This window comes from Peromyscus maniculatus, chromosome 12 (assembly GCF_049852395.1).
Source record: "Peromyscus maniculatus bairdii isolate BWxNUB_F1_BW_parent chromosome 12, HU_Pman_BW_mat_3.1, whole genome shotgun sequence".
In the NCBI taxonomy this organism is placed as follows: Eukaryota; Metazoa; Chordata; class Mammalia; order Rodentia; family Cricetidae; genus Peromyscus; species Peromyscus maniculatus.
The window spans coordinates 21,827,927-21,850,269 of record NC_134863.1 but is presented as its reverse complement, the minus strand read 5'-3'; the positions used below and the strand labels follow the sequence as shown (position 1 = coordinate 21,850,269).

Below are 22,343 nucleotides of genomic sequence, written 5' to 3'. Positions count from 1 at the left end.
CTTCTCGGCTGATTCTCTGATCATTCAGGTTCTTACCCTGATATTTGACTCCTGATTTTTTATTGATAAAGAATAGTTAGAACACATCCACACACATATGAACACACCCACAAACCCACACAAAAAAATAGAAGAAAAAACACCAGCTCCCTCGGGGACCACATGAATGGGGCTGGATGCACACTTCTCAGGGATGTGGTGCTCCCAGAAATAAGTGGATGTCACAGGCTGATGAGAAAGTAGGTTTCCAATTATTAAATCTGTGTTTTCTTATATCTGTTTTCCAGTAACTAATCATCTGAAATATGCCCCCCACAAGGTTTGTGGGTCAACTAAATCTGGGGAACAGATTTCGTCACACTCCTAAGGGACCAGAAGGTGTATCAGCATTGCAAGCTCCCGAGAGGCTTGCAAAAAAGAAACTTGTTTAACTGTGCTCAACCCAGAGTTTCCCAAGCTCACTTGGTCACTAAACCTGTTTTAATGTGATGCCTGTAACCCTCCGTGGGGTTTGTGTCATAGCACATTTTGGAAAAAAACATCCTGAGTAATGGATACTCCCCAGAAAGATCTGAGTCAGATTCATCGAAGAAGGGGAGACAAACAAACAAAAACAACCCTGAGAGCTGTGTATTTATAGAAACTTCGGGTAAGCTATGTGGAAAGGGCTGTTTCAAAGTGTAATTTTAACATCACCCAAGCTATCATTTTCTAGGCCCAGAGTTTTGGGTGCTCAGAGTTATGTTTCTTTTCACTTTGTTTTGGCAGGGGAGGGTTTCTCTGAGTAACACTGATTGTCCTGGAACTCGCTCCGTAGACCAGGCTGGCCTCGAACTCAGAGATCCACCTGCCTCTGCCCCCTGAGTGCTGGGATTAACGGCGTGTGCCACCACGGCCAGGCTCATAGTTATGTTTCTTAATGTGGGGTATATCTGTACAACCCCAAGCCTTCCCTTCTCTGGAGCATTCTTTTCCCAGTTTGTCCTAACACTTCATGTGATGTCTGGTACCCTGGTTCCTTTGGGGTAAGGTATATCTGTGCCATTGTGTGGTTGGCTACTAGGGTTCACAAAACCAACGTAGTAGCATGGGGGCATCTGTCCTGTCCTGTGGGTCTGTGTCATAAGAGGCCCCAGTAGGATGAGCAATGCGCTTGAGAACAGCATTAACAGCGCCTCATATCTGGGGAAGCTTCAGGGCTGGGCCAACATTAATTAGTATAATGAAGGTCTTCACCTCTCTAATGAGGGCTTGGGATTTCATCCCAGATCAGCCAACCGGATTACAGGCACAGCTAAAGGGCATGGGGAAGCGCTTGGGCATCCAAGAACAGGGCACTGATGCAGGCTACCAAGTCTAGAAATACAGGCTGAGGTATAATAGATGGTTTATTGATATCACATTACGATGCGCGGCAGTATAATATCTATGTGTCCAGACTTCGTGGCCACACTGTAGTCAAAGCTGTTATTTACATCAAGCAGTCGAGCGTCCCTGGGTGCCTTTATCAGCGCTTCACCTGCCCTACCTAATTGAATCCTTACAGTCCTAGGAACTGGAGACTGCCATTGTTTCCATGGGAACGGGCCAGGAAACTGAGGCAGAAAAGGGACTTAGTATCTAGTCCAAGTTCCTCTGTTGGTAGGTAGGAGAACCAAGATTCCAGTCTGGAGAGACTCAGTCTAAAGCCTGGCATGCTTCAGATGCCTTCCCAGGAGGACCAGAGGTCTCAATGCTTCGCTGAAGCACAAATAAGCACAAATTTGGGGTACTCTATCTTACTCTTTTTTTTTTTAAACCACGGACAATATAATTAGGATCTGGACACTAGTCATCCCTCCAGATCTGAGGGGATAGTTCTAGCCTGCTCCTTTCTGGGTACCCAAATCCCCAGGTGCTCTTATAGGAAACGACATCACATTTGCATGTAAGCAGACCTACATCTCAGATGCTTTAAGTCGTCTCTAGGAAACCTATAATACCTACTACAAATGTCAATTCTATATAAACAGCTGTTGTGTTGTTTATAGAATAATACAGGAAAATGTAGACATGTTTAATACAGGTACTTTTTCTGATTTTTTTTTTCAATCTGTGATTGGATGGAATCGCAGATATGGAGTTCTGACTACACTTTACTTTGCAGCTGATTCTTCCATCACCACCCACTACAGCCAACCAGGCAAGGGTGACCGCTCATTTTTATAGATGAAAAAGCTGAGCCTTTGACAGGATCCCTTCCTACCGAACAGCAGAGCCATGTCCTCTGACTCCTGGAGTCACTTGATTTTAACTCATTGCCGCCTGCGTTGGGTTGTGTGAGAGCTAACCCTGAAGATGGTGCCTGATGATCTCCTGTACCAACTAACTACCAACCTGTGTAATCATTTTGGCACCATGGAAATGTTGATAAATGTCTTCTGAAGCTAGGCCATGAGAGGCATTGGAGATTCTGTCTGTCTTAGTCTCTCTTGGACTGTCACTCGTGGGGAGCCAGTTGTCCGGTCATGAGGACACTCCAGCAGCCCCAGCAATAGGCAGTGGCAGCATCCCTCAGCCAGCACTAATCTGCCAACCATGCTCGCAAGCTCCATTGGAAACAAGCCTGCCGCCCTCACTCAGATGATCGTGGACCCGGCTGGCACTTTGAGATCCCAAACCGTGTCCACGTGGGTAAGTCATTTCTGAATTTCTGACTAACAGAAGTCTTGAGACAGTAAATATCTAGACAGTCGGCTTAGCTACTTGAAAGATTTTTAGCTGTTTATTGTTGTTGCGGCTATTTATTTATTTGTCTGTTCATTGTAATGGGAGAAAATTCATCACAGTTCCAACTTCAACTAGGTCTCTAACTGGAAATGCCATCTTCAGAAAATCTTCAGCACATTCTCTGGAACCCAGTTTCTCTCCCTGCTAAATAACAATCTAGGTCTACTTGAGAGTCATTCTCAAGGTTCAGAGGATGCCCTGCCTAAAAATCAACTCCTGGTTCATGAAAGCTTTTTCATGATGCCCCCGGGCCATGCAAGTATCCAAAGAGTACTTCATTTGTGCTTGTAGCCTATCAAGCCATAAGGACCTGATTTAGGTCCCTGGTAACAGCCCTCGAATGTTGTTGAGTATCACTTATGTTCCCTGTTCCATGCCAAGATATCTCAAAAGGTGTGCCTTTGCACACACTGGTTCGTTTACTGGCAATACCTTTCCCTACCCGGCCCCATCCATCTTCTTCACTCATCTATTCCTGTCCCAGGTCCACTTCATGCCTCTTAAGCATCAAGACACTGCCCTCTGAACAAGCCACGGTAGGAGCAGCCTCAAGTAGCTGGTGGAGGTGTGCTGTTAGAGGTGTATTGACCAGCTCTCTGTGAGGGGGGCATCTTGGTCAAGGTTTTCATTGTTACATTATAGACCATGATAAGGAACTTGGGAAGGAAAGGGTTTATTTCAGCTTGTAGTTCTACACTGCAGTCCATCACTGAAGGAACTCAAGGCAGGACCTCAGGAACCTGGAGGCAGGAGCTGATGCAGAAGCCATGGAGGGGTGCTGCTTACTGGCTTGCTCCTCATGGCTTCATCAGTCTGCACCCAGGACCACCTACCCAGGGATCGCAGCACCCACATCAATCATCAATCAGGAAAATGTACCACAGGCTTGACCATCAGGTAGGAACACTTTCGCAGTGGAGGCTGCCTCTTCCAAAGCGGCTGGAGCCTGTATCAGGTTGACACAACCCTGCCAGCGTGAGGGAGGAATGATTATTTCTGTGTCGTAACTCCTCCCGCCATTAATGATTTGATCAGCTGCCAACCTCGCATCCCTGAATGGGGAAAGACGCATGTCTGTCCTTACACCTCTGTTTCCAACACCTCTCACTTCCTCTTGCCTGCGTGACTGGTATGCAATATCCTTGGGATGTGTGTCCTCTCACCCACAGTATCTCTCCTGCAGCCTCAGCCTTCCTCATCATTGCCTAACTATTGCAAGAGGCTCTCCTCCTTCTCTCCAGACCCTCTTCACTCCCGTCTGTCTTCCACAGTCCCACGGGCACAGACCCCACCATCACCTCGTGGCACAGCACCATCCAGGCTGAGACTCATCTAAGCCTGAAGCAGTCAATGAAACTATCAAAGTTATTGAATATATGAGCTCTTGATGACCCGTTCCCTGTATACTTCTCTCTTACACACACACACACACACACACACACACACACACACACACACACACACACACACCACTTAATCCCAGCACATCTCTCTGATCAGCCATGCTTCAGTTTGTATCCCCATGGCTGGACATGCCTTATTCCTAGTCACAAATCTCCACTCTGGATCTGTCACCATCGTCCTCTTTCTTCCCTACTAAGTATCACTTGCGCAATCCCTCTGTTTCCTTGTTTAATGATGTGGTACAGGGGGCTCAATTTCATTGATGGAATCCTAGCTGGTTGTCGATACATCTGGTTTTCCCTTCCCAAAGCCACAGACTCTTCCAGGCAGGCAAGATGCTTTGATGAGTCTCCTATTCTCCCATGCCTGGCACCATGCCCTGCCAATAGAAGAAACTATTTGGATCTAGAAAGGGCAGAGTTGGGTAAGTGGAGGACCGTGGAGCAAGGTCATGGAAATGAAGTAAGTAGTCAATGTCCTCTCCTGCCTAGGGAGACAGAGAGAGATGTGGGTGGCTGAGATGAGGATGTGAAAGGGGGCCCTAAGGAACAGGACCCCATCTAGAACCCTCTGCATGGCTCAGGCTCCTAGAGCCATCACCTCCCTTCTCTCCAGTTTCTCTGCGTTTCTCCCCAGAGTGAATGGCCTGCTCTCGGTAGTTAAAGTTTCATCCTGGAGGTTCTATGCCTCTTATATTGCTTTAAATTGGATAATTATGGGCTCAAAACCAGCTCTTGTTAAAGGCTGTGGTCCAGACCTTACCCCCAGAGCGTGGAGGGAAGTCAGTTCTCTCTCCCCAGTAACATCGGAACTGATTAAATAGACCACGGTTTGGATCTCAGCTGCAAGAAAATGCCTTTGGCCTGTTTGTTCTGGTCCACTTACTAAAGGCTGAGCGAGCCTCCTCCTTCCAGCTAGCTTCTCTATCAGAACAAAAAGAAACTCTGTGGCCAGAAAGAAGGTCATCACTACCTCCGACACTGTGACCCTAAGCCAATAGTCCCTCTCTGAGCCTTAATTTCCTAACCTGTAAATAAGAATAATTATCTCTGTCCAAAGCCAGGTGTGGTGGCTCATGGCTATATTCCTAACATCAGGCAGAGACAGAGACAGGACAATTGCCAAAAATTCAAGTCCACCTTGGTCTTCATAGCAAGTCCTTGTCTCAAAATAATAATAATAATAATAATAATAATAATAATAATAATAATAATAGTGCTAAATTTAAAAATTAACTTCTACCCATTTCAAAAGTCTGTCTACAATCAAATGAGATAATGGAAATAAAAATACCGTGGTAAAATGTAACTATGCTTTATTAGTTATTATATTATACTAATACTGTTTTATGGATATTCCTGAGTTATCTGAATCAATTTTACCATGATTATAGACATCGCGGCGAATGTCAATTTAAGAGAGAAGCAAGAATATACCAAAGTCATGTCCTCTGAAGTGGGTGTTCTTTCCATGGCTGAACCCACTCAGGAATCAAAGGCCAGCTATCTTAGTGGCAGGGAGGCTGAGTCATGAAGCCCTATAGCCCAAGCTGCATAGTGATTTCCAAGCCAGCCTGGGTTGTCCAGTAAGGTCTTGTCTCAGAGCCAGAATCAAAGAAGCTGCAACAGGAGCTAAACCTTGACTGAGTAAGCTGCGGACAGACCACGAGCCGGGCCTGTGTCTGTAGTTTTATGATTTCCTCTTTCATTCCCCGAGTTCTATACTAAGGACTGGCCATTTAAATCCAGACGTGCATGTTTATTCTAAGGCTTGTCCTGAATGTTCAGTCAGCCTGTTAACAAATGTGCTGAAGGGAATTAAAGCAACAACTCGTGCCTGTTTGCCTTTCCCAGGTAGAACGTAACTAGGCCACCGTCGTGTTTCAAAGCCTCTTTATCGTTGTTATTATTCAGCTGTTCAAAAGCAAGGTCAAGATTCAGAAGTGAGAGTCTCACTTTGATCTTGGAGATCATGGCCACACTCTGCCCAGAAGCCTGTATCCTTGTGTCTCCAAGCACAATAAAAATATGATTAGGAAATCTTTGCGGTGTCCTTGAGCGTCACTAGACCCAGAGTGACTGAAGCCAGAGACGATATAATCAAATCACTGCGTGGCTTTTACCTACAATGATGGCCCGCCACGCCTCTATGCTGAAGCTATGGAATGAGCCCATCTTTGTCTTGCTTCATAGAGGGGCAGAGACCCAGGGGCAGCTTTTTTTGGGTGATAATGGAGGTACGGTTCCAATTTCAGGAGTGCCATTGGATGCCTGGAATGCAAGATCGACCCCTGAGCAACTCACTTTTCATTAACATACAGGTATTTGATCTACACAGGTGGACCGAAGCAGATGGGCAAGTAACCAAACCACGGGGGACATGTCTGTCTTGTAGTGACGTAGAATCTTCTACTGATGGGGGACCCTGAATGAAAAAGCATGACCTACTTTTGTCCCCACCACAGAGAGAGTTAGCCAGGGCCACCACCGACCACCGGCAGCTCAGGAACCTCTTTGTATCTGAAACACGGCCTTCTGGAACATGGTATGAAAGCAAAGCTCACAGACGTTTTGTGAACTAAAGCCCATTAACAATATCTAGCACAAAGTTCTTGACGTTTCTAAATTAATTTACAGATAAAGATGTGCATTTCTCCTGCCTGCCATCTCCCAGGAGAGCCTTCCTAATTAGCATAATAGTGACTGATTCCATATCTGCCAGAAAATAGCCAGTAGCCCAGGCTTCTCCACGGTGTCACCAGGCTACCACGTCTCCTCCGTGAACCTTTCCCCTCCTACATTCACACGTGCCCATGATCCAGCTACTGAAGAAATAACACTTAGCTAAGCAGAGGACCCAAGCCAGGCCCCTGTTTGGGCCAGTGACTGTTCAGATTGGGGGTGCCCACACCCTACTGTGTGCCTAATACTTTGCTATCATTGTGATTTTCTATCCTGAGACACTTGCGTGCTACCGTTCAGGGTTCCTGTGGTCTTTGCTGTCCACACTTGGACCACTGGGTCTGGCTGGAAGGGACCCCAGCCTAAGTCATGAGCCTCAGCGCAGCCACAGGGTAAATGCCCAGAGCCTAGGCAGGCCCTGCGCTAACCCTGAGGGAGGAGGAAGAAATGGCCGCGATGACTAGCACTTAGTGTGGCCTCTTTCCCCTCAGCTGTGTCCCCAAGCCCCACGTGAGGTGCCTCTTAAATTCCAGAAATAATAACACCTAACAGCTATGTGGGCAAGTCCTTAACCTGCTGTCTGCGTCCACGTCCCTCAGCTCAGGCCAACGGAGAGCGATAATGACCTCTCCTAGGTTTAATTAACATCTGGGCTGTGCAGCTGGGAGAGTCCCAAACCCACCTCTCCTGTAATTGCAAGTCTTTGTTTATTCGGGCATTTTGATGGCGGTCGCACACTAGAAGCGATGGCCCCAACCCCACCCACTCCCTTCCCAGCTGCCGTCCTCCCCATATTCTCCTTCCTGTCTACCCTTCTTCCCGGTGCTCCTCGGCCATCCCCTTGGGCCTGAGCCATTTTGCCCTAATTGAACACTTAGAATCAAGAGTCTTGAACTCCAAGCCTGGCTCTACCATGGTTTATTCTCTTACAGTGAGATGCTCACATCTGGTCAGCAGCGCTTTGCTGTGTGCAGTATGGGTCATCTTGTCCTTTCCGCTCTTCTCCATTCTTTGCTCCCTAAATCTTTTACCTAAAAGCTGAGTTATGAATACTCCCCTGGCTGTGTGACTCACTGGATGGCTATGAACATCAGATAGAAATTAGCTGAGAGCATTGCTGTGTTGGGTCAAATATGCCACGCACACAGAAAAGTGACTTCCTCAGGACTGGGGTATGGATGTGAGGATCGCCGACTGCAGGATCCAGCCTTTAATATCACAAGTCCCGAGGAAACACTTTGTCTTGGGACATTGTAGTTGGAGCAGGAATTGGACGAAACAGTCAGGGAAGGCAGCAGGTATCGGAATCCCTCGCTGGCATCCTCTGCTCCCCTCCACCATGCTGAGTAGCAGCCTTAGCCTGGTGATTCCATGAGATACGGCTTCTATTCATGGCTTCCTTTGAATTGAAAAAAATGCCACAATTCTCCCTGTTTACAAATGATCATGAGTTGGACACCTCAGAATTGTATCACCTGGGACATGCAGAGGGGGCTGCAAACAGCCTCTCAATTGCTGGCCTGCTCCCCCTCGGGGTGGTGCGTTCACCCAGCTTGTTTCCTTGGCTTTCTTTATTCTTTTCTCCCTTTCTTCCTGTCTTCTTTTTCCTTGACAATGACACCTTAATTTCAACTATTAACAGATTCATCATTAAAGTTACCAAAAGAGAATAATGGAAATCCCCTCATTAGTCAATTTCCCAGATATCCTTTTAGGATATCATAACATATTGAAAAATGCCATGCTAAATCAAAGTATTCCTAAAGCATATTATCTGCCTAGCTTCGCCCACCACTTTCTCATACCCCAACACTGTGCTAGGGCTTTATAAACATGAGACCGTGCCCACCTTTTTACATGGGTGTTGGGGAGGATCCAAACTCGGGTCCCCATGCTTGCTTAGAAAACGCTTTACCAAATGAGCCATCTTCCCAGCCCCAGGAAGAGAATTTTTAATATTTGGGCTGGTGAAAGTCTCATCTTTGAAGATTCCAATGCACAGCATATGGACAGACTTAGAATGACCGTCCGTGGCCCCCTTTCAGCACGTTGTAGACTCTGTCTCTCTCTCTTCTCCACATCCCTTTCTGTCCTGCTTGGGTTTTGTCTGTTTGTTTTTGTTTTCAGTTCCTGCCCCCAGGTCCCTGCTCTGAGTTCCTGTCCAGCCTTCCCTTCACAATGGACTGAGCTTACGGTAAAATGAACTTTTTCACCCCCAAGTTGCTTTTGGTCATGGTCTTGATCACAGAAGTAGAAAACCAAACCAAGACCCTTTCCCTCATCTAAAGAACACAGACTACTTCCTTTGCATTGACAGGTACAACTCCATTCTGGGCTCTGGCCATGGAAATGTGGGCTGAAGCGATGTGCATCACTTCCAGACTTGACCTATTTGGGCCTTGTAAATGGCTGTGACCACTATAGGACCCTCTCTGCCTGGATGTGGAGGGAAGAGCTCGTGTGACTTAGAGTAGCTGTCAGAATCTTTTTATGTAAAGCACAGGGCAGCAAACACTTCAGGTTTGTGGGATGCACAGTTGTGGGAGTCCACTTTCTATCACTAAAACAACAAAGAGAACATCTAAGACAACTCATAAAAAGAACGTTTTTGGGGGAGGGGTATTGTTGTTGTTGTTTTAGTTTTTTGAGACAGGGTGTCTCTGTGTAGTTTCGGTGCCTGCCCTGGAACTCTGTAGATCAGGCTGGCCTCGAACTCACAGAGATCCACCTGCCTCTGCCTCCCAAGCTCTGGGATTAAAGGCGTGCGCCACTGCCGCCCGGCTTATGACTGTGTTTTAACAAAACTTCATAAACAAAAACTAGAGTCTTGCTCTAGGAAATGGCAGAGCCACGATGTAGAAGGAGCCTGGATTCCTGAATGACTGACTCCCTGGCAACCAGAACTCTTCATATTTAATGTCATTTGATGAAACATAAATATTCATGATATCAAGCCAGTAAAAGTATGCAATTTGTTACTGTGACTAGTATTATTTACCCTATTTCATTGGGTCTGTCATATTCTTTCTTTATAGATGCTAAGTTTGTAGGTGGAAAAGTGGACCAAAGTGGAGAGAGAGAAAATACTGTTCTTCTAGACAAGACCTTAGCTAGCACCAGAGGGTCAGGAACTTGGCCAGAAGAGAATTTGCCTAGTGTGCATCCTGTTTGATCTCCAGTACTGCATCAACTTAGCATGGTGGCCCATACCTGTAATTACAGCACTCAGAAGTGGCCATCCTCAACTACACACTGAGTTCAAGGCTAACCTGAGCTACACAAAATTCTGTCTCAATTTTTTTTTTTTTTTTTTTAGTAATGTAGCTAGAAAAATACCTCAGTGGTACAGAGCTTACCTACTAAGCACAAAGCCCTGGATTCAATCCACAGCACAACATAAACCATGTCTACATGCCCATAATCCCAACACTTCAGAGGTGTAGCTAGGAAGAACAGAAGAAGTTCAAGGTCATCTTCAACTACATGGAAGTTTAAGGCTAGCCTGAGATGCATAAGACTGTCTGGAAACAAAACAAAATAAAAACAAACAAAAAACTTCTCTGGCAGCCAGGCTTGGCAACAAGTGTCTTTATCCCCTGTGCCATACCCCACCCTCCCCACATGGCTTCCTCTCTCTCTCTCTCACTCCTCTCCTTGGTTATACCTTTCATGTTGGAGTGGTATCATATGCTCGGCACATCAAAAGTGGGCTTTCAGAGAGTGAGAACCAAAAACAATGAGAACTGCCGAGGTACCAGGTGGGCACTGTTATCATTTTGAAACTGGAAGGAGCTTTCACTATAATTATGGGGAGGGGGGGCATCGGGTACATGCCAGGGCTGCCTTGAACAAGCTGCAATCTGTGGCAAGTCTGACGAGCCAATGCTTCTTTGGGTCATGGTCTTTGGCAATATGAAGCATTCCCAAAGGGAACTTGTGATTTTTGATTAGCTCAAATATTTAAAACAAAACAAAACAAAAACCCAGAAATTGAGAGCATAATGGACAGGAAAGGGTGATGTGATCTGAAGTTTTCCTTGGCAGGAATCTGAGAGGATCAGCATGGTGCTCTCATTGCCCTGAGTTCTCACTGTCCATTTCACACCGAAGCCAACCACAACAGCTGGAGTGCGCAGCACAGCTTGTGTTCTGAGCATCATTCCAGCCATGCCCACCCAAAGGGCACCGCACATGTATGTGGACAGACATGCCTGTATGCTTGTGCATGTGCATGCATGCACACACACAGACACACACCACTGTTCTATCTTCACAGAAGAATCCTAAGAGGGCCTTTGTGTACTCTTTTCCAATATATAACGCCTCTGAGAAAAACCTCAGACCCTCCACCCTTCTAAAAGACTCTCTCTCTCTCTCTCTCTCTCTCTCTCTCTCTCTCTCTCTCTCTCTCTCTCTCTCTTTCTCTGCAGAACTGCTTTAGGAGAATCTGTGTGCATTTCAAAGACGTCTGTGTAAGAGGCAAATACTTATGGGAGGAGTGTGTGTGTGTGTATGTGTGTGTGTGTGTGTGTGTAGAGCATTAATCACATTAGCAATATTGATCTGGAGCAATAATCAAATGCTGACATAATGTCGTCGTCGTCGTCGTCGTCGTCGTCGTCGTCCCCCCATTACATGGACCAAATACAAATTCATCCAGAGAACTCAGGGCGGTGGTATACTCCTCTGCCAAAGCTGATGGAAGAGACCGGTATAGAGATGGCACAGAGCCATGTGGACACCTAACATTTTGGTAGGAATGTTAGCCACAAATTTCCCTGTGCCATGTTAATACTCACCTACAGTTTCCTGCTCTTAATTCATTGGGTCCTCATCTTCGTGCTTGCTCTCCTTGGGCACTGGAACACGGTTCGTGGAAACCGTCCCCGTCTGTGGACATGTGTGGTCTGCAGGAGCCCCACAGAGGCCCTCCAGCCACCTGCCATTTTACCTGACTATGGCAGCAGCAACCACCCCTTCCCTACATGCACTTCATCCAGCATTTCCTCATCTACTGGTTGGGTTCCCAGCCCAAAAGCAATCGAGAGAGTATTCTGTCAGGTTTTAGTATTTCCATCCCACAGAAAGAGCTGCCCCCAAAGGAAAGTTGCCCAGGGCAAAAGAGCGGCTGTGAGCAAAGCCAGGGCTAGAACTAGATGAGGAGCTCATCTCCCCTTCAGCTTTACCTTACAGCCTTGCCCACAGGAACACCCGTCTCAGACACCCGGGTCTCCCAATCCCTTGCCTGATGCCCTAGCCTTGGACATTTGCTAGGATCTGGATCAAGGGAATGGAATGGAAGATTTAGGGCACATGGTTAGAGTCATGTAATCTCATTGGTGTGAACATGTCTAAAGGGGCTGACTGGTCAAGGGCTCTGCCAGGTCCTTCACTGACCAACTACCTCAGATGTGAGAAAGGTTGGGCCACACATGATGTGGTGTGTCTGTAAATCTCTTCCAGACAAGCAGGTGTGCTTTTGTCTAGGAAGCAGAGGCTCTTCCAAAGAGCTGTGTTCCTCTAGTGGGAATCAGGTGTCTGGTTGTCCCTGGGATTCAGGACCCCAGAGAAGAGTTGGTCTACAAAGGATGAGTTTCCCTTTCGGGGGAAGCCTCAGGAGAAGACATCAGCAGTAGCTGTGGCTAACTGTTCACGGTTTTCTTGATCTGTAGGTGGTGTCTGGGAATCATTTGCAAGGTCTGACCTGGAACACAGAACCGAAAGTATGCTGGTGCAGAACCTGGTGACCCTACACACCCTCTCTCTTTGAACTCACATGACCTTGGAAACATCACTTTCTCTTTCTCCAGGCAGGAATTTAATGCAAGATTGATACCTTTAGGAATGTGGCATCTGGTGTTAGGAGAACATCTGTAATGTTATGAGAAGTGCTCCCTGCCCCCAAACAGTTCCTTACTACCCACTAATGTTCCCCCATCCTGGTTCCTGAAATCCCCTTATTATTAAGAAAGTATCCAGGATATCCACTAAGCCTAATGAGACCACATTGGGTACTTTAGCAGTTGTGTTTGTGGGGGGGGGGGGGCAGGGGGATATCCAGGATATCCCTTATCTCTGATACACACAGCTGGCACTTGTTCCCTAGGCTATGGAACTCCCTCATTACTGCTACAGGGTTCTAGAAGAGAATTGTAAGACATCTTGGAAAGAGGTGAAATCTTGGGGGTGAAATTGCCCCGAGTCCTAATGAGGGCTCTGTTCTGAGCTTCTTGTGATGTGTTTAAAAATCCTCTTGGTCTCAGTTTCTCCATTTATAAAATAAAAAGCTTATGAGAGACCCCCGACCCCAGTTCCCCCTAAGGCCCAGAGAGCTGAAGAAAGGGACATCTTAAAATAGCCAGAACAGAGTCAGTTCCCCATTCCCAGACAGGGTGAAGTTAGAAGTTTTAAAAGTACAAAGTCAGACTGTCTGGTGGTGACTAACCACAAGATGCCCCGTCCCCTGAGATAACATGACCAGATTTTGGAGATGGGCTGTAAAACTCCTGACAGAGCAAACAGATAAACTAAAATAAGATAAAGTCCAAGCTCAGGAAAACTGGACCAATCAGGAATGGGCCCATACTAACCCCCTTCTCTCTGAAGAATTTTGTGAGTTTTGCCTTCAAAAGCTAACCTTCCCAAGAAAGAGGAACTCTCCTCCTGCCTCGATTACCCGGCCGCTGCAGACGAGGGCTCCCTGCTAGCTTGTATAAGAAGTAAACCTTGCTATTGCATTCTGGATATCTTTGGTCTCCAGTGGTCTCTTTGGGGGGGGGGGTCCTAATCTGGGCAGAACACTTAGATTCCAAGGGTCTGTACGGCTCTCAGAATTAGAAAGGACAGAGGACCCTGGAAGTGGGCCGAAGACCTTGTCAGCCATGATTGGCTCACCCTGGAGTCCCAGCCAGGACAGACTATTGTTGGGGGTGGAGAGTTGGAAATGGATATGGATCCTGAAGAGGCTCTCCTGATCATCTAACGTCAGCCTGGGCCTGATGTTAGAGTGAAGCGTCACCAAGATTGCCAGTTCCTTGTAGACTTGCCTGAGGTGGGTCTTAGATTCTGCTGTGTCCAGAGTACTCTACTATCAGATGGTGGTCCTGGATGGCATGCATGGGCTTTGGTGAATTTCCTCAGGCAGAAAGTCAGCTGCTTCCAAATTAATGTAACTATATCCTATGTTTGCAGAGTCTAGGACCTGGACTCGGGAGACTCAAATTCTGGTCTTATTTACTAAGTGATCTTAGATGAGGATTTGAGCTCTAGAATGAGTAGAAGCAAGATACCTTTTTTTTTTTTTTTTTTTTTTTTGCAAAGCCAATTCCAAATGAACCATGTTCCTCTAAGCCAGAATCACCTCTCCCTAGAAGGCTGAGGAAGGTACAAGAAAAATCCTGGGAACTGAAGATCAAGTAGAAGTGAGAAATTGAACCAACTTCCCACCTCACCCAACACAGGACCTCAAAACTAGATTCCTCCACCTTGGTGGTGACCTTGAGATTTTTCTAACTCTACTTCTAGCCTGGAGTGAACGGACTTTTTTCCTCCCTTGGAATATTTCCTGAGTACCTACTAGATAGAAATCTCTGTGCTCTGCAGAGTCGATCCGAGATGCCTAAGACACAGGGTTGACCTTGACTTCTGCCCAGCAGGAAGGATACAGATGATTAATAACCGTGATGCAATGGGAAGAACTCCTCACTCTTGCCTTAGACCTGCTCTTCTAGGGCGGGGTCTGGCTAGACCAGATCTCAAGGGTAGTAGAACAGATCAAGCTGCTCTGGGGACTGCCTGCCACCCACCCACCCACCAGCAGTATTCTTCTCAGGAAGACAAGTACTTGACCTCTCTCCCCTCCGCCCTGTGCATCTTGTTCATATTCGTTCGAGTATCTGGTGGGATGCTCACCAACATCATAAACCTTCATCATCGAGTGTCTATCATGCTTGAAGGGTGGGAAAGCTTCCAGTTCCGGGTAGCCAGAAGCTGAGCAAAGCAACTTTGACTTAGTGCTTGGACCCTGGGGACCTTCCTGTGTGGCTTTGGCCAGGACAAACAAACCCTTCACATTCCACTTTCTCCATCTCTTAAATGTGGGGGCAGGGTCACAGAAAGGGCCTTACAACTTCACGAGTGGTGATGATTGATAGCAACGCACTTGCCTTGCCATAACATTCCCATGGGAGTTTTATTCCGCTTTTGGGTAACTGAATTTCTGAGCGTGTTGTGGAAAGATGGAGAAGGAGACCAGGACTGGGCGCAGATTGTATCGGTAGAAACTGGGTGTGCAGGGGCAATGATGTATTCCCAGAAGAAGTGGGATGGATGGGAGAGAGATGAAGAGGGAGTTAGAAATGGAGCCTGAAGCCGGGGGTGGTGGCGCACACCTTTAATCCCAGCACTCGGGAGGCAGAGCCAGGTGGATCTCTGTGAGTTCGAGGCCAGCCTGGTCTACAGAGTGAGATCCAGGACAGGCACCAAAACTACACAGAGAAACCCTGTCTCAAAAAATCAAGAGAGAGGGAGAGAGAGAGAGAGAGAGAGAGAGAGAGAGAGAGAGAGAGAGAGGAGAGGAGAGGAGAGGAGAGGAGAGGAGAGGAGAGGAGAGGAGAGGAGAGGAGAGGAGAGGAGAGGAGAGGAGAGGAGAGGAGAGGAGAGGAGAGGAGAGGACAGGAGAGGAGGGGACAGGAGAGGACAGGAGAGGACAGGACAGGAGAGGACAGGAGAGGAGAGAAAGCAAGCGAGCAAGCCTGTTGGAAGGACCGCTGTCCACAGGGATTAGAAATACTTTCATTGGTGACACTGAATACCCCAAGGCAGAGGATGGAACAGCTGCCACCTAGCTATCCAAACCACCAAAATGGAGACAAGCCACGGCTGCTCAAGTTGGGTCACCTCAGAACTTGCAGAGGGGTATGGTGGCAGGGACCTTTGGGCTACGAACAGAGGAGAGCCGACAGGAACAGGAAAGGCCCTGTCTCACAGTAAAACCAGATCCAGATGTGGCCGAGTACGCAAGTGCCCGGAGCAGCGAGCACAGCGTGCCCTGGCCCCCACCTGCCTTCAGCGGGGAGGAGTTTCCCAGGCATCCCATTCGGCCCCTGGCTCCTGCCGTCCACGCTCACCATCCAGCTCCGTCACGCAGCCCAACCACCGTCAGCAGCCGCTGGGTCCTGCTATGCAAGCCACACCGAGGGGAAAGGCCTGCCGATTAAATTGCCAAATCCTGTTAGGAAACAGGGCAACTCACTCCTAATCGAGTTTTTATGTTTCCCGTGATCTTTGATGACTCCTGTGAGAGATTCAGATCTCCAGTGTGGCGCCAAGGGGAGATAGATTCTTCCCAACAGTTTATTCCCCTTCAGCAGCAGAACCCTCCAAGACAGCTGTGTCCCCTGGGAAGGAAATGTGCTCCTAACAGAGGCTTTCTGATTTGTTTAGAGCCACCTGGTTTCTGGGGTGGGAGTGCAGAGAGAGATTAAGATTTTTTTTTTCTTAAAGGAGACCTGTGTGTGGGGATGGGTGGGTGGGTGGGGGTGTTCTCTGAAACCATCATAGTTGAGAGTGTCTGTCATGCTATTGTTTATTTTATAACATCCCACTCCTCTCTCACGCTCCCTCAACACACACAGCACAGGACAGACACCAACATGGGATGTTTGCCCTGGAGGAAGATGCTAAACTCTGCTCCAGGGACTCGGCGGCGGCGGCCACGTCGTCTCCGACAAGCTCTCCTGCCTCCAGAAGTCACTTGAGTTGCGCGCAGTCAGGCCCGCACGGTTGGACTTGGAGCGTGTGACTCAGGCTGCAAAAGAATGCACGGCTGTCTTGCCGCATTTTGAACACCACTGGGCTGCCTACGTGCAGGAGAAACAGGCGCCTCACCTTGCAAGAAGGAAGAAGTCAACTGGATGACTGACCAGACTTCAGGCCTCTCTGGGATGTCTTTTTCACCCCGTGGTCTGAGTTGGCTTGTGTCTCACCAATCTAGCACCCCCCAGGAACCAGAAACAAACGAAGTTTTATTGTGTTTTCATTCGAGACATTTCTCCTGTCTCTAATGATATCATCCCTGGAAGACGGAGATGCGACGGGAGGTGAATCATGTATCACTTTGCATCTCTTCTAGAATTACATCAGCCGAGAGCCCTGAGGAGCTGTGGCCAAAGCCAAAAAGCCAAGAAGAGAAAGAGTAAGGCAAGAGCAAGGCTTTGGAGGAAGGGAGCTGGTTCTTCTTCCGTCTGCATTTTTTTTTTCATACTCCTCAGACCACCACCCCCCCCCCCGCCCCACTACTCACAAATCAAGTAAGAAAGGGGGGAAAATCAAACTTTAGAGAGAATAAGACCTGTGCTTATTGGTGGCATTGGCTTAAATGTCTTTGTCGTATCTACATCCATCACTAATGAGAGCCAAACTTGGCAAGCTGTCCGGCTAACAGCCCCCGCTCCAAAGCAGTAGCCGAATCACCTCCACTGTCTTCCGCCTTCAGCGGTTTTGTTAGGCAGAGGAAGTCGGCAATGTGAAAATAATTAGAAATGTGAACTCTGTTGGACAGAAGAACAATGGCCCACGCAGCTACCTGCTGGGGGTGTCGACACGGAAGGCCACAGCGGGGTGGGATGTGTCTCTCCTGACCTCTACCTGGACATGTAAAAATGTCATCCGATGATACACATCTGAGGTAGTATTCTGAGAGAGGGATGAGGACGCTACCAAGGCAGAATAGAAGACTAAAAGGTGTAGTCTGTGGCCTTAAGAAACACTGGGTATTTTAAGAAATATTCCCCACCCCCACCTCTCTGCTCTGCTTTTCCAAAGCTAGGCTTGTTGCTAAACCACTCCCATTAATTAGAAAGAAATTTCCCCCTCCCTTCCTCTCTGATTCCAGGGCATTCCAGTCTCCTTGGGCTCCTTGGGCCGAGCTGTTCTGAGCATATTTATGAAGAAAACAAAGCAAAGTGGCCTCAGGACACCGGGAAAGGCCAGAGTGAGATCCATTTCGGCAACACAGGAAAAGAGGCCCACAAGGGCAAAGGGAAGAAGGATTGGCGGAAGGGAGCTTGGACAGCATCGTATTACCACTTCCAGCTGATGGGGTGGAGCCCGGCTAGAGACATGTGGTTGGAGTTCACAACAGAAACAAATACAGCAAGCCTGAGCATCCTGCTGTACACCCACCCACACCAAGGCAACCGCTCCTCTGCCCTGTTCCCTGCCGGGTTCCCACTGGGCCAGGCTGGGCTGTCAGGGAAGGAACCAGGCTGTCGGAGCTATCTCCTCCAACTCCTCCTGCACCGTGACTCACTCCTGGGCATCTGGAACCTACAACTTTTCTATTTACTTCCCTGCCCCCCTCCCCGATAAAAACAAAGCAAACCCCACTCCACAGAATCCCCTTTAGGGTGCTAGTCGGTCTCCAAAGCACCGTGGCAATCTGCAGAGGAAAAAGATTATATATATTATGCTTGTACTTCATCATTAGGCCGACCCACAGGAGGCGGTTTAAAAAAAAAAAAAGCACATGGCGAGTCACTCAGAAAACAACCATACCCATCTAAAGAGCATAGGCAATTGAGTTTACTCTGATCTCTCCAAAATTTAACTTGAAGAAAAAAAAAAAATTCCATACGCCAGCATAGTGGCTCACATCTTTGATCCCAACACTTGGGAAGCAGAGGCAAGTAGATCTCTGAGTTCAAAGTCAGCTTGGTCTGTATTATGGAGTTCCGGGCCAGTTAGGGTTGCAGAGTGAGTCCCTGTCTCTAAAACAACAAACAAACAAAACCCCACACAAACAATGAGAATATGAAAGACGCAGAAGGCTGGCCCCAGACATAACACCCCGACTGTCTGATCCAAAAATGGTTTTCACCTTCTCCCTCTCCAAGTCCCATCAGAACCACTAAGGGTGGAGGCACCCCCCTACCACCTCACCGCCAATCATCTTCGGCAGCATTTCGGGGGGGGGGGGCTGTTCTGACAACTTTTCCTCTTTATTCTCACCCCACGGACATGCAAACGGAACTAAAACAATGCTGCTCAAAAAATAACAAAATGTTTTATACACATTTCCGTATATACAACTGGACAACAATATACAGCTATCTTTTGCACAGCAAAAGATATATAAACATTCGGCTCTGAGAACACAGTTATGTACAAAAAAAAGTCAAAAATACTTCACAAAGGTGCAAAAATATTTTACACAGCATCATGGAGTACGCTCTTTGGGACAGGAGGAAGGTGTGTATTTCTAAAGGAAAATGCCTTTTTTTATATTTATATTAGATGTCTTTAACTGTAAACAAAACACAACTTTCATACCCTGCCCCCACCCCTACCCCGAGTACAGTTATTTGAGAAATTTGGCATACTTTCAAGAGTTTCTGAGTCTGAGGTAAACAGCCCGCGCTCTCAAATCCAAAAGAACTAGGGGCAGGTCGGCTAGTGCCATCTAAGCCTCCGTTATTATGAGAGTGGCTTTGTTAATGAGATATTGATGACAGAGAGAGGCCTCCCAGTCAGGGGGTCTGGAGAGGAAGTTACCCCTCCTTCCCAAGCCCCAGTTGCCTCACAAACAGGAAACTGGCTGCTGGGCACCTCCAGCCCGCCCTTGGCCTTTTCCAACCTCTCCGCCAGCTTTCCTTCTTCCGCACCCTCACCCACCCCAGAGGCCCGTCTCTCTTACATTCTTAGTGCTTCTCTCTCCTTCCACATCTCCCCACTCACAACCTGAACCACCTCCGAGTCAAAAGTGCTGGGGGGCACACAACGGGAGAGAAGCAGCCCCTGGGAACTCCAAACTCAGGTCTGGACCTCAGGTGCATCATTTTCCCTGTCCTGCTTTCCTGGAGGTTAGGGGAAACAGAACTACGGCTGGGGAGTCACTGTGGCGTGCTAGGTGCACGGAGAAGTTTTCTGGGAGCTTAGCCGGAGTAGGAGTCGTCTAGGCTGGTGCTGTCAGCAGGGCCCGACGGGTTGGGGTTGCCGTAGGTGGCAGGGGTGGCATCCAGGCCTCCGCCCTCGATGGAGCTCTCGCTGCCCGTGCTCTCGCCCGACAGCAGCCGTGTCACCCTTAAATCGGACTCCAGGGTGCGCACATCATTGCCAAAGCTAAGGTCGCCCAGGTCACTAATAAGCTGCGACAGCTGGGCCTTCATGTCGGAGTCACAGCCTGGCAGAGGAGGTGAGGTCCCAGAGCTGGGGCCCAGCGAGACCCCGCTGTCCCCCAACGCCTCCTCGTGGCCATTCTCCAGCGGGTCCAGCAAGTCCCCACATTCCAAGTGCATAGCCACCACCAGCGCCCTCTGCGCCTCAGCCTCTTCCTCTGCTGGATCCCCATCCCCCACACGGTCCTCTTCTTCCTCGTCCTCCTCCAGGCAGCCCTCGAGGTGCTCCTCTTCTTCTTCTTCCTCCTGCAGCTCCTCCTCCTGCTGTTCCCCAAGCAGGTCCTCGGTGATAGAGCCTAGCTTGGGAGCGCTGCGGCTGCGCTCCACCGGAGGCTTGTAACAGCAAGGTCCGTGCAAGAGCAGCTTGCGCAGCGGCACTAGCGGGATGGTGTGTGCACCCACCAGCTCCTGCTGCTGGTGACGCGCATCGTCCCGCCGCTTGAGACGTTTAAACTCTGCCAGAGCGTTGGCTGACGTCTGGTAGAGCAGCAGGGCCATAGCCTGAGCCTTCTCCGGCTTGGACACCAGCACCGCGTGGCAACGTAGCATTACCGCCTTGTGCTTCAGCTCATGCCGGTACACCCAGGCGAAGACTTTGGGCAGCCGAGCGTCTGCCACACAGTAGGTGACGCGGTGCAGCAGGTAGAGATGGCCAGGTCTCCGCAGCGCTCGCTCCTCCGCGTGCACCATGCGGATGCCTTGCGCGCTCACCGTCAGCTTCATCTTCGTGCCTTGACGGCCTGCCTCACTCTTGCTCCAGATCTTGCCCACCGCTAGGTCCGTGCAACCGTCGCCGCGCGCCTGGATGGTGGTAGCATTACCCAGGTAGAGCACGGTGTAAGTGGGGTCCTCGCTAGTAATGTGCAGCTTCTTGCGCTTGGAGCGGAACATGCTGCCCACCCGGCTGAGCGCCCCTTCCGGGCAGGCCCTCGCCAAGGAGCTGAGCGCGGAGTAGTGCAGGCTCACAGCGTAGCCCTTAGGCTTGGACGCCTGCCGCGGCGGCGCCTCGGCCAGCAGCTCGAACTTGTGCTTCTTCCACGGCAGCATCTCCGGAGGACGCCCGGGAGCGGCTGGGCGGCGGCGGCCGAGCGCGGGGTGCGAGTCCCGCAGGGCCACCAGCCCTGGTTGCGCTTGGCCCGGGCAAGCCCGGAAAATAAAACTCCAGCTGGGAGCACAGCCGGGACAGGGAGATGGAGGAAGGAGGAGAGGCCAGACAGTGCTTGAGAACCCCGCAGCGGGTCGGGTAGAATCTTAGAAAGAAAAAAATATTCAGCTTCGAGTGTGCAAGAGAGGCATACAGGAGAGAGAGAGAGAGAGAGAGAGAGAGAGAGAGAGAGAGAGAGAGAGAGAGAGAGAGAGAGAGAGAGAGAGAGAGAGAGAGAGAGAGAGAGAGAGAATATATTACAGAAGCCTAGATGAGAAGGACCAGGACAAAAGTCTCAGACAATCAACAAAATGAGAGAGAGCGGCGGAGCGGAAATTATTTTAGAAAAAAAAAAGCCATATGAGTGCGTGCAAATAAATAGAAGCGGGGGGGTCGGCCAAAGCACCCGGGGTAGTGAGAAAATAAGCAGGAACTCTTCTTCAGCGAACGTGACACACACAAGTCTTGGGCCAGGGCCAGGAGCCGCGGAAACTACAGCAGTGCGCCCAGGAGCCGGGGCTCCCCACCCTCAAGTGGGTGCCGGAGAGGGCGAGCCCTCGGCTGGGCTGGTCCCGGAATGAGCAGCTTGCCCCAAGTGCGGTCCGAGTGGTCCGGCTGGCCGCGGCGGGCCAGGCACAGCAGTCCCGCGGCTCACTGCATCCTCGCTCCGAGGGGACGCCGGGGACTCGCGCTCGGCCGGCTTGGCCAGGGTAGCGCGGGGCTCCGAGGGCAGGACGCGCGCATCGTCAGCTCCGGGGACTGCCGCTACCTCATCGCTTCCCTCCGGGGGTGTCCGACTCCGCTTCGGGGTTCTCGGCGGTCTGCAGCGCGCCCTCTGTGGACGTAGGCGCGGTGGCCGGCTCACCCGCCTCACATCATTGCCGTCCGAGAGGCAGATCTCGGGTTAATATAGGCCGGCACGAACCATTCGCCGCGCGGACAGGGGAGGAGCACAGACTAGGATCCTTAGGGCTGCGCATTTCTGGCCTCTTAAAGGGACCCGGTTGCAAGCACTGGTCGACGGAGAGGGACGACTGGTCCAATTAGGCAATCTCGTCCCAATTTTACCAGCATCTCCTTTATCTGTAGAAACCACAAAGACCTGGAGTTACCCGGTAGCAAAAGGAACTTAAACTTTGACACTCCACCCTCGGCTAAATTGCAACTCAC

At 49.3% G+C, this 22,343-nt stretch overlaps 1 protein-coding gene across 1 annotated transcript; it reads right to left on the bottom strand.

Annotated features, from left to right (window-relative positions):
• Positions 1 to 18,415: 18,415 nt before the first annotated feature.
• On the bottom strand, positions 18,416 to 22,074 carry Fam43a (family with sequence similarity 43 member A). The gene has a single exon (XM_006974483.4). The coding sequence runs from the start codon at positions 21,074 to 21,076 to the stop codon at positions 19,787 to 19,789; it is 1,290 nt and encodes a 429-aa protein (XP_006974545.2). The 5' UTR covers positions 21,077 to 22,074; the 3' UTR covers positions 18,416 to 19,786.
• Positions 22,075 to 22,343: the final 269 nt, after the last annotated feature.

Excerpts from the sequence above, each read along its gene's own strand:
- Fam43a (XM_006974483.4), bottom strand. The coding sequence starts at position 21,076 with ATGCTGCCGTGGAAGAAGCACAAGTTCGAGCTGCTGGCCGAGGCGCCG.